This window comes from Erinaceus europaeus, chromosome 14 (assembly GCF_950295315.1).
Source record: "Erinaceus europaeus chromosome 14, mEriEur2.1, whole genome shotgun sequence".
In the NCBI taxonomy this organism is placed as follows: Eukaryota; Metazoa; Chordata; class Mammalia; order Eulipotyphla; family Erinaceidae; genus Erinaceus; species Erinaceus europaeus.
In genome coordinates this window covers 93,005,981-93,018,951 of record NC_080175.1, presented here as the reverse complement: position 1 = coordinate 93,018,951, position 12,971 = coordinate 93,005,981, and the positions used below count along the sequence as shown (strand labels likewise).

Sequence of the window (12,971 nt, the reverse complement as noted above, 5' to 3'; positions counted from 1 at the left end):
TGGTGGCAAACGCTAGAAGAAGAAGCACAGGTGGTGCAAAGTGCAAGGAACAGCCTAAGGATCCTGATTCAAGCCCCCGGCTCCCCACCTGTAGGGGAGTCTCTTCACAGGTGGTGAAGCAGGTCTGCAGGTGTCTATGTTTCTCTCCCCCTCTCTGACTTCCCATCCTTTCTCCATTTATCTCTGTCCTATCCAACAACAACAATAATTAAAACAATCAAACAAGGGCAACAAAAGGAAATTAAAAAAAAAAAAAGAATAGTCTACTTCTTGATTCAAGCTTAATGGAAATATACTCAGATACCTGTAAGTCACTTTATGTCTTATCATTTGGATAATGCGCAGGTAACAGGCAGAAGTGATACTCAGTTTGACATTGACACTTAGGCATTAGTCCTGAAGCACATTAAATATGATTGATGGTCTGTTATTAGCAAAGACAACAGATATCAGTTCTGGAACAGAATGTTCTATACATATATCAAAGTGTTTTTCTGCCTTCCCTTCACTTCCACCCCTACCATTTCAAGCAAATGAACTAATTCATTTTGTTTATAAAGAGGAAAATTCTATAGAATTAAAAAAGGTTGTCTCCAGCATATTTAGATTTTACACTACGAAAAAAGCACTATCAGAGCCAAGAACAATTTTTCCTTTTAATTATCCCAAAGTTTAAGGAAAAGCCATTAACTACATTCATGACTATTGGCATACTATTATTCTGTCCTATCTGTTTAACAAAAGGTCCAAAGGTGTTATTCTTGACATCCAGGAATTAAAAATCAAAGCTGAAGACACAATGAAATAAAGTTATAGCCTATCTCTTAACTTCACAGTTACCAATTAGAAGTTGCATCCATCTCTCCACAGTCCTGGAGAATAACACTGGTTAAAAGCAATCTCCCTACCACCAATATCATCATCCACAGTGCACCAGAGATGACGGAGGAGGTGGAGCTGGGTTGAACTTGAGTGGAAAAGTTGAGGGGAATTATTTCTAAGAAAGGGAGTTTCCAAAAGACTGACTCATAAATTAGGAAAGCGCCTTCAGAAAGAGGGAGGAGAGAGAGTAACTTCTAGCTGAAGAATTACTTACTTTAGTCAGTGGCTAGATCAACTGTCACAATGCTCTCTAAACAAGGTTAAAAAGACAACAGAACACAAGGATCGCATTTGGAAAGGCCATCATATCAAATTCTGTGCTTCGCGGAAGGAAAGAAGACAAGACACTCTGACCCGCAAACCTGCACAAATGAGATTAGGATTAAGGGTCATCTGACGACCTCCAAGGTTTAGAGAACTAGGAGAGACCCAGTATGGATGTCACTAACCAGCGGTCTCCCCAAACATGTGATTCAATGTGTTTAAGGACTAAAATTTGTGACAAATGCTGCCCAAGACAGAGGCCCTTATCAGTGCAGTAAACTGAGGTCACTCTTCCCTTAGTTAGCCCCCCAGCACCTTTATAATGACTATAGTGGATAAGATAACAAAGACTGAACCCTTGCTAGGAATAGCCAAGGGGAAGACTGAACTCTTAGCAAAAGAGTCCTTTTTATGGTCACACTTCCTTGCTTATCCCCTTGGGAAGGTCAGGAAATCAAGTGGTTAAAAGCAGAATATACTACCTTACTCCAGGCTACCAGTCACAGCCAGGTACAAATTACAAAAGCTGTCTGGCTAGGGTTTTTAAAGTAAGAGGACTAGGGTTGGCTAGTGGCTCACCAGGTTCAAGCATCTGGTCCCCTCCTGCAGCGGGGAAGCTTCATGGTTTATGAAGCAGTACTGCAGGTATCACTCTTTGACTTTCCCTCTCTATCTCTTTCTGTCTCTCACCCTTCTATGAAGCCACCAGGAATGATGGAGTGTGGAAACCCTGAGTCCCAGCAATAATGCCTCATGGCAAAATAAGTAATACATAAAGGAAAACACATTCTTGCAGGATATGGTCATAATCTAGCTAAGGGTGTACCTACAGAGAGTGGGAGGGTATTCATTATAATACAACCTTTAGGAGAGCATAGCAGTTGTTCACAGAACTTAGTGCCGTGCTTTTCATTCTAATGAACGTGACACTTCAATAAACACAGTTTAGTAACCACAGATGGAAAGCATAATGAGTAAATTTCTATTAAAATAATAAAGTAACTCACTGACTGGGCACCAATTTCATAACTAAGTATATTTTACAATGTTAGCTCATTTAATTCTCACAATAATTCTCCAAGTGCTTTTGTTACCATTTTAGAATGAAGATATTGAAATTCAGAGTAATTAAGAACTTAACCCAAATTTCTATAACCAGTCTTAGCAACTGCAGTAGTTTTACAGTGAACACCCTTCCCACTCTCTGTAGGTAGATCCACAGTCTAGATCCAGGGGCTCAGTAGTAGTGTACCTGGTTGAGCACACACATTACAGTGCACAAAGACCCAGGTTCAAGCCCACAGACCCCACTTGCAGGGGGAATGCTTAACAAGTAGTGCAGCAGTGGAGCATCTCCCTCTCTCTCTCTCTCTTTCCCTCTCTCTTTTTCTCTCTCCCTGTTCCCATCAATAGCTGCCTCTACCTGAAATAAACACATTAATAAATAATAATTTTAAAAACTTCACAGTATATACCCAGAGTCATAGCCTTTCTTTTGGGGACAGTATAAATGCATTTAAACATATACATGTGGGGAGTCAGGTGGTAGTGCAGCGGGTTAAGCGCATGTGGCGCAAAGAGCAAGGACGGGCGGAAGGATCCTGGTTCGAGCTTCGGCTCCCCACCTGCAGGGGAGTCACTTCACAGATGGTGAAGAAGGTCTGCAGGTGTCTGTCTTTCTCTCCCCCTCTGTATTCCCCTCCTCTCTCCATTTCTCTCTGTCCTATCCGACAACGACGACATCAAGAACAACAACAATAACTACAACAATAAAACAACAAGGGCATATACACATACGCAAAAACACACATGTTCTTTAAAACAACACAGTGTGTTCTTTAGTAGAAAGTACTATTTTTTCATTTCTGGGTGGTTTCTAATGCCTCTGTGTGTGGTGCTAGAAGAAATATGAAGAATGTACCCTAGTTGAAGTTCTAAGGGGTAATTGTTTCAACATGGAGTGGTGCTTCCCATATAGGAGGAAAACCTTTGTTTAATTTGTATTGCAACAAAATAGTACACTTAAAAGTCAACTTACAGTCTTTGTCAACATGTACAACTAAGTTACCAAATGAAACTTTTTAAAAGACATGTAAGACTTATAAGCACAAAAGGATCATGCTGGCCATCAGGGAAGGGATACAGCACTCACTATGAAAGGGTGCCAGCATTGTTGTGTTTGTACAATTCACATTCTATAAAGCAAAAACATCTTGATGTAAAAACAAGTGCTGGTTTTTAACCACTACCACCTTGTACAAATGCTGAGGAAAGGCAAAAAGTTTCATTCAAACCATCTGTAAATAAGTCCAAGGAATATGTTATGAACATATGCAGTTGAAATATGTATTTTTTTAATTTGAAAACAAAAATCTATTTTGAGATGATGCACTCAAGTGCACACTCATCATCTGTGTGCTACAGATGAACCTTATACCCCTAATTTAACTCCCTGAGGGGTTTCAACTTCTTCTGAAATAATATGCACATTTGTGACTGAGTCATAACACTCTAGACTCCTACAAAATAACATTTTCATAAACATGTTCAGAAGAATAGAATGAGGTCTTTTACTTATGAATATAGGTGTTTCTGTAGTTCACAATATACTATTTACAAGACAAAGGACAAAAGGGAGAAAAATGAATACCTGAAAGTTTTTTTTTTATTTTTCTAAAATAGGTATCTCTTCAATACTTTGCACACTTAACTAGCACTCAATTTATAAATTGAAAAGGTACTTAACTTTTGTCTGCCTTCTTACCTTCTGTCCCTTTCAGCTTTACCATATTAAATATATCTATATTAATAAAAGTATATATGGAAATCATGCTTACATTTGAAGAGATAGTTTACTAAATATATCAACTGTATTAAGTTCAATAGCATCAGGGACTATTATTATTATTATTTTAATTTAATTTTAATTTTAATTATTATTATTTTAATTTCATAGTTACTGTCTGAAAAAATATAAAAGATTCCTATTATATGTGTTACCTAGTTTTCAGCAAAAGTGGAAAATCCTAGAAATTGAACAGAATTATAATTTCTAGAACTATAGTATTCATAATGCTAGTCTGAAATGTCTATATAACAATGCTGTATAATTTATAAGGATCTTAGTTTGGTTATTTCTTAGTGACATATTTGACACTACTTCTTTATGCACTTATCAGTATTCTTAAAAGTAAAGAAGGTATTAATTCCTTACATGTGTCCTGTGTCCCTACCATGGTAAACACTGCTGGGTTCAGAGAACAAAGGAATTATAAACACCAAGAACTTTTATTTTCAGACACAAAAAGATTATATTTTAAGATATTTCTATCTGTGAGTCTGTGTGTATATATAGCTAACAAGTTATGACAGACTATCTTTGCAAATATGTTCATTACAATACCTCACAAGCCATACATTCTTCAGGAATGATAATCTGACATGAAGAGAGAGAGAGAGACCGACCATAATTCCAAACCTGGTGGACGCTATGGTCACTTAGATTAAAAGAATGTGGCAGAAGGGAATACTACCAGGTTAGAATGTGGTAATTCTTCTATGGACTAGCAATTTCCTCTCCTGGCATTTGTGGAAGCCAGCTGCATGTAAGAAGTTCCACTACCCTAGGTTCTCATGTAATGAGAAAGCAGTGTTAGCCTGAGAGAACCTTAATGATGAGAATTTATATTGTGGCAGAGGGAGGCCAGAGATACATGAGATATTTGAGTGAAAACTAATTTGGAAGTGGATCTTCTAGACCAAAAGGTCTAGACGAAGTTGTGTAGCAGGGAGATGAATTGTGCAGGTGAATCTTTCAGGATTCCTGACTTGTGGACTTGTGAATAAAATAAGCACACTCAGGAACTGTGTTGGAAATTCAGCTACATAAAATGAGCCTCACCCCCGAAAGCACTTGTAGTTCATTACAGGAAACGATTGTTAATGAAGTCATGGTGCTACAGCACATGATCACTTATTACATGTATTGTGCAATGATAAGGTTCCGTGATAGAGAATGCCTAGGGTATAGAATTGTTCTCAACTCCTGTGCTGGGACAAACAGCAATGGTCCTGTGACCAGAACCTGCCACTTACTTCTGAATTTAAAAGGTACATCATGGTTGGGAGATGGCTGGTTAGTAGAGAGCCAAACTTTCTAGGGTGTGGCCCTGGGTTTGATATTTGGCACTGAATATGCCAGAGTAGAGTGTTGCTCAGATCTGTCTCATGAAACAAGTCCATCTGAAAGTAACTATGTATACAGTACAAACTCAAATATATATATATATGGCAAGGGCAGGAGCAAGAGATGATGGTATTCCAGGAAGGCAGGATGGGATGTGAAAAGACCTTGAGGTAAGTGAGAAAACCGAGCATTACAGGAACTGGAAGAAACTTCGGAAGGAAGGCGCAGGCAGGAACAGCCAGGAGAGTGGCAATGGCTAAGGATGGGGTCAGGTCACACTGGGGTCAGATCACAAAGGGCCTTGATTGCGACATTAAAGAATCTCAGTCTTAATCTAAGGGAAATGGTTAGTCACTGGCAATTTTTAAGCAGTGGAGAGATTTGATCACTGTAGCCTTTTAGAAAAATGCCTCTGCATAGTCTGAAGCAGGAAGATTAGATTGAAGAGGGGCAAGGCTAAAGGCACCAAGACCACTTATGGACCATTACAGTAATATAGGCAAGAGAAAATGGCTGTTGGAAATAGGAAAGTGTCTTTATGGCTGGAGAGACATATATTGCTCCCAGTGATATTTGAAGCTGTAAAAATCTGAAAGAATGAGTCCTTGGATATATGGGTCTGCAGCTGGAGAATGAAATTTGTAGAGAAAGAGCCATCTGTCTCTAATGAGGGCATCATTATGGGAGTGGCAGAATGATGAGGAACGTAAGTCATCTCCTGATGGGGCAGACATCTGAATAGGTCAAGGGTGTGAGAAGAGGTTTCACTCAAGGATTTCATTAAAGATGGAAATCACTGCATAGAGTATCAGAAAGGTAGGCACTATCTAAATGTCCAGTGCACTTCGTTTCACATAAATATCTAAATAAAAATGATTGAAATGGAAAGAAATACGGTGTTCAGTGAAGAGAACAACTTATAAAGTAATCATGGCAGGCCATGAATTCATAGCAGTAGGTAGACGTGAAGTACCGAGAAGGTCTTTACTAAGGTCTTAATAGTGACTTCTTCTATGTAAATCCCCAATATTTTTTTATTATTTTAATCTTGTTTACCTGTATTTTCAAATGTTTCCTTGACACATGCATAGAACAGACCTTTGTCATAAAAGAACAGCAATAATTAGTTGATTCATAGACTTTAATATACTTACTAGTATTCAGAACACTAGCTTATTTTTTTCCAGTTCTAGCGAAAATGCTGGAAATATTAAAGAATGTGTATGTTTATTATGAGAGAGAGAGAGAGGATTAGAGGGAGAGATTAGAGCGTGACTCAATTCTGACATAAGGTAGCACCAGTGACTGAACCTGTGACATCTGGAGCTTTAAGCATTCAGGATAGCGCTCTAACAGGCTGAACTATCTCACTAGCCCTAGAAATACAGGCACTAATACCTCTACAGTCAGAAATCAAACCTTTACAAGAGGCTAAATATAGCCAAACAAGATTTTAAGTGCAAGCACTCACTACACTCTACTTAACACATACTCACACTGAGTTCATAGAAGTATACACGTCACTGAAACAGAAAGGTATAGGCCAGCTAGAAAGGTATAGACCAGCTACAAATTAATTTCTAGAAAACTTTGCTAAATGTGACAACATAACTAAGACACGGCTTAAGCCTTCAAAACCTCTTTTTGCTAGTTTGTTTCTAGACAGAAGCAGAAAGGCAGAGATAGACTGTGAAGGAGACCCTGGCACGGAAGCTTCCTTCAGTGCTGTGGGGGCTGGGCTTGAATCTGGGAGAGGCAGATAGCATAGCAGTATACTAAGTGAGCTGTTTCGCTGGCCCCTTCAAAAACGTTTTCAGTAGGGAACCAGTGTAGGGAAATTGTGAGCATGTAGTTGAGCTTGGCAGGGCTTGACTTGAGGGGACATCCATCCTGTCAGTCTCTCTCTCTCTCTACTGAGAGGTCGAACAAGGAGGGACACAACCCCCCAAGGTCTGCCTGGTCTTATCAGACCCCCTGCCTCACAAAGCACCCTGTATTCCTGATATTATGGCCTGCTCCCTTATTATCTACATAACCATCCTTTTGCCTGAAAGATCCCCACCCATTCCATTCCTTTGATCTATCTTCTTTCTACCCTCAAGACCCTCCCTGCCTACAGGATATTATTCATCCTACAGTTAAAACCCTCACAACAGTTGCTAAGAAAGTTCCTATCTTTCCCAGCCCCTTTTACCTTTCTCCACCCCTTTCCAAAGGATGTCAAGCCATTTCCGTTTCCAACTTGCCACTTCTGGGCCCGACTCTTAAAAGCCTTGGCTCTCTGATCAATAAAGAATTGAATCACCTCACCACCACCAGCTCTGTTCTTGGGTCATCTCTCTCACGTGGCTGAGTGAGTAGCAGCCCAGGCTGGCTCCAGTCGTGGTCTCTAACCCAGAGAGTACACGCCCGAGAAGAGGCACCCCCACGCTAGCCCAGCAAACCAGAGATACAAAAAGGAATGTGTCACAGAGAGAGTGCAGTTGAATAGAGCTTGGGTTGATGAGAAGGTCTTGCAGGGACCCAGAGATGTAGCATGTGCTAGATATATGTTCTTAGTGAGGCCACTGAGTGAGTCAGATTAAACATAGCAGATTCATCCTTCTGCAGGATTAAAGTTGTGAGAAAACAAACAATTATGTGGAGCTACTTTTAAGGAAGGAGAAAATCTATTTTTCACAGGTCAGAGAAGTGACTTACCCCAACATAAGGAAAACTAAAGTATGAAAACACTTGTCAATGACAACAAGTTACAAGATTTGCAACCTATACATTCACTACATGATCCCCATGTTTTGTGAATACAATTACTTTAAGTGGGTGAGCAATATTTTATGGTTTAAGTTCACCAGGATCAATTAATCTAATGTGCTGATCAATAATATTACTTGATATGTTGATTACGAGAACTTACAGTTGGATGATATAGGGGGGAAAAGGTAACTCATAGGACATAAAAATTACTTCATGTAACAGCATTTTATAAATGCCATTTCAAAGTAGGAATTAAATGATTCAACTGCAGGGCAGTAGGCTAATTACAATATACCTCCTGTCAGGTTGGTGTTGCATGTGGCCAATCTCCTCTGGGCAATCCTGTAACATTGGCTGAAGTTCTTCCTGTGGGGAGGGGGTCAGAGTAGCTGTAGACTGATGACTGTAAGACACCGCAGCTGGAGAAGAAGCTGCTCCCCGCACAGGTGGAGTGGGGCCCCTCTCATCATCATCTTCTTCCAGTTCATCTTGTTGCAAATACATCCTTGCTGGTGGCACCGGACATGGCATTTCTTGGTCATAGCTACAACAGATCACAAGGACATTTAGGTGTATTTCAAATTATCCAAACAGACTATTTTTTAATAATACTCTTTGTTAAACATTTTTTAATTAATTAATTAATTTTAGAAACAGAGAGAGACTGAGTGGAGAGGGGGAGGTATAGAAGGAGGGAGAAAAGAGTCACTTGCTTCAGTGCTTGACCACTTGTAAAGTTTCCCTCCCTACAGGTGTGGACTGGGGGCTTGAACTCGGATCCTTGCATTTTGTAATGTGTTTACTCAACCAAGCGTGCTATCACCTTTTTTTAGTTGTTGTTGTTGTTAGTGGAGTGACAATTTGGAATTGCTTCATGAATGCTCTGGGTGACACTAAGAAGGTGTCATTAAAAAATTATTGACTGTCACAAAGGTCTGTGAATTGTTACATGCATGTGTTTTTTCTTTTCCTGAGGGCCTATAATTTATGGTGACTATTACAGATTTGGAGAAATCATTAAGAATACTAGTATATTTAGTGGAACTCAACTTAGCATGTCCCAGATGTGTCTGATGTGTTCCCCATTCTTTCAAGTCAGCATGTTCTCTAGATGATGACTCACGGATGGTTGTGCAGATGACCCAGAGGTGATACTAAGCTCTGAGAAAAATAAATCCTGAAAATTCTCCCAAAGTGAGATACACAGAAGCTCTATTTATTCTCCCATATCCTGACTTTCCTCTGATCAGAACAAATCACTTTTTTTTTCAGTTGAGCACAAAATGAAGCAGCTGATTGGCACTAGGAGAATAACTAAAATCTATAATAAACAAAATAATGGCCATTAAGAGGTCCTCTTTACTTTTCCATTAAGAGGGAGCTGTAGATGAATTTGGGAAATGTTTATGCCTTTCCCTTTTTTCCCCATCTCAAGGCAAATAGCTATTGATTAGAATGGGAGTTTTATTGCATTATTGAAGCTGTCTTCTGATTACTCTTCTTCTATTCACCTTCTGCTACTTTGCTTGCTTACCTGAACCCAGGGAAGTTAGTGATCATACAACACTACTTCCTTGTACCTTTTACTATGCTGACCCCATGACTGCTCTCTCTGAGACTTTCCTTCCATTTCCTCTATCAGTGGTACAGGAATGATAACACAGCACAGTAACTTACTTGACCATTCAAACCACATTATCTTGAATATTCTTTGTTTCTCTCGCTTCTACCTCAAACTGTTCTCCAGCTCATTTTTTAAAAATATTTTTTTATTTATTTTAAAAAGGAGACATTAACAAAACCGTAGGATAAGAGGGGTATAACTCCACACAGTTCCCACCAACAGATCTCCATATCCCATCTCCTCCCCTGATAGCTTTCCTATTCTTTATCCCTCTGGGAGCATGGACCCAGGGTCATTGTGGGATGCAGAAGGTGGAAGGTCTGGCTTCTGTAATTGCTTCCCCGCTGAACATGGGCATTGGCAGGTTGATCCATACTCCCAGTCTGTCTCTCTCTTTCCCTAGTAGGGTGGGGTTCTGGGGAAGCAAAGCTCCAGGACACACCGGTGGGGTCATCTGTCCAGGGAAGTCTGGTCGGCATCATGCTAGCATCTGAAACACGGTGGCCTATGCACTGGATTCTGGGTTGCAAGCTGCTGCCTCTTGGAGCTCATGGCAGCTGTGGCTCCAAAGTCGCCATCTTGGCTCTTCCCTATCTCCAGCTCATTTTTATCTCTAGAAATTCTCTAGAATCATTTTAAACCTGTTTGTGCTAAGGAAATAACCTTGTCAATTATTCCAATTGATTTGAGTCACTCCTCTGTTCCTCAATGGAACAATGGATCCAAAAATAATTATGTTACACATCACTGTCAGGTATTTTCTTTTCTTTTTTAATATTTATTTATTTTCTCTTTTGTTGCCCTTGTTGATTTTTATGGTTGTTGTTATTGATGTCATTGTTGTTAGATAGGACAGAGAGAAATGGAGAGAGAAGGTGAGGACAGAAGGAGGAGAGAAAGACAGACACCTGCAGACCTGCTTCACCGCTTGTGAAGGGACCCCCTTGCAGGTGGGGAGCTAGGGGCTCGAACCGGGGTCCTTACGCCCGTCCTTGCGCTTTGTGCCACATGCACTTAACCCACTGTGCTACCTCCCGACTCCCTGTCAGCTATTTTCTTGAAGATGGCTAATCTCTCAGATGACAAAACGTAAATGTCTCAACAAGACAGCCAGACTGGTGGTTATCTATACCCATGGGCAGAGTGACAAAATATCCAAATCACCTGGTGTGCAGCTTCCTCTCTGAATTCAAACAATGGCAACAATATTACATACAGCTACATGATTTCCGATTCTTAGTTTTAAGAGAAGATTCCAAATCAAATAATAGCAGCAGTGAGAAGGGCTTTTAAATCCTAGGGACCTATCAACATCATTTCACTCAGGTACAAACATTCGTGGATTTTAGGAACCAGTCTTTCCTTGTGGGTATCATATAACAATCACAGAATATGGGTTTCAGGAATCATCTGTTCTGTTCATCACCTCTTACCTTTCATCTACAGAAATATTGTACTCTTCACTGTTGCTGTGGGGAGGAGGGTGTGCTGGGGGAGGCGGAAGCAGGTCAGCCCAGTTCATGCCACCCTGTTTGGGCACTTTAGGTGTTCTTGCCCCTTTCTTGTGCCCCTGGCTCCCTGGGAAAGCAAGAAAATGCAAATATTTTATCCCTGGCCTTTAAAATATTTCCATGATCACAGAGGAAATATTCTCTGTAAATATGATCTTAGAATTCAAGTATGTCTATAAACACATACTTGGCACTAATTTTAAACAGAACTTTGAACAGTAGATGTGTAAGCATTGCTGAAATTAACTACAAAATAAATAGCAAAAAAGCAATAAAACCACCAATGAATTTTACAAGTCATATCATTAATAGCGATCTTCTTACAGCAATTAATTGCATTATGGATTATCATCTAAAACAAATGAGCTGTAGACATATTTTTCTGAGGAGCCTTTCTGTTATTTAATTGCTGGAACCTAAAATACAATATGATACAGATACGATCTATTAGATTTCCACTGTTGCATTAAATCAGTGGACATATATAATTTGTACTTGTCCAATGAAATGTTTTAGGCATAATGAAATAACTACTTTTCATCAGAAAGATGAAAATAATTGCTGGAAGAGCAAATACAACTAACACCAAAGAATATTAAAAAATCATTTTTTAAAAAAGGACAGAAGTGATTTTTGTTGTTTCTGTTTGCTGCAGCTTCTATAAAAGCACGGCTTATAGCAAAATGATGTCGTATGAACATTCTTGGTCTGAAGCGGAGCGATTATTCAAAGGCCCATTTTTTCTGATTCTTGGATGGCCACATGCTTTAAATATAGATAGTCATGGCCAAGTGGCAACACCCCTGGTAGAGTATGTATTATAATGCTCAAGGAGCCAGGTTCAGGCCACTGGTCTCCAACTGCAGAGAGCAAGTTTCATAAATGGTAAAATGGGGCTACAGGTGTCTCCTCTTTTTTGTCCCCTCTCTCTCCCTCTTCCCTCTTAATTTCTCTCTGTCTCTACCCAATAAATAAATATGTTTAAAGAAAACAAAAAGAGGGAAAATTTCCTCCCTTCTATAAGAAGATTAAAATAAATGTAGGTAGCTGCACATTTTAGAATATTCATTGAAAAATAAATGTAGGCCAAAAGAAAATTAGCGATAAAAGAATTTTAACTTCCTTATTGGGGATTAATCGTTTATGGTCTACAGTGAAATACAATAGTTTGTACATGCATAACCTTTCTCAGTTTTCCACATAATAATTCAACCCCCACTAGGTCCTCTCTGATATTAAAAATTATTATCCTCTCCCCTAATACAATAACACTTTAGACTCTTTTGTAAATGACTGACAATTAGTCTATAATTATTTTTTCTTTCTTATAATTATTTTTCTAATTATTCTTTAGTATCAGTGAATAGTTTTAGTCTTCTTTACTTATTATTTATTTATTCCCTTTTGTTGCCCTTTTTTATTGTTGTAGTTGTTATTGTTGTTGTCGTTGTTGGATAGGACAGAGAGAAAAGGAGAGAGGAGGGGAAGACAGAGAAGAGGAGAGAAAGATAGACACCTGCAGACCTGCTTCACCGCCTGCGAAGCGACTCCCCTGCAGGTGGGGAGCCGGGGGCTCAAACCAGGATCCTTATCCTGGTCCTTGCACTTTGCGCCATGTGCGCTTAACGCGCTGCACTATGGCCCGACTCCCTTCTTTTTTTTTTTTTAACCTTTGTGAAAAAGTTCCAAGCTACATGGTCCATGAAACAGGTTTCAGTCTACTTAATGAGCCTTATTTTTTAAGCCACTT

At 39.5% G+C, this 12,971-nt stretch overlaps 1 protein-coding gene across 8 annotated transcripts in view; it reads right to left on the bottom strand.

Moving 5' to 3' along the window:
- The window catches only part of ROBO1 (roundabout guidance receptor 1), a 1,122,893-nt gene that overhangs the window by 26,093 nt on the left and 1,083,829 nt on the right, over positions 1–12,971 (bottom strand). For all 8 annotated transcript variants that reach the window (XM_060172122.1, XM_060172117.1, XM_060172118.1 and 5 more), the window contains 2 exons: positions 11,144–11,288; positions 8,382–8,630 (listed from right to left, as the gene is read on the bottom strand). In XM_060172122.1, coding sequence (XP_060028105.1) covers positions 8,382–8,630; positions 11,144–11,288 — 394 coding nt within the window. The remainder of the gene's footprint in view (positions 1–8,381; positions 8,631–11,143; positions 11,289–12,971) is intronic.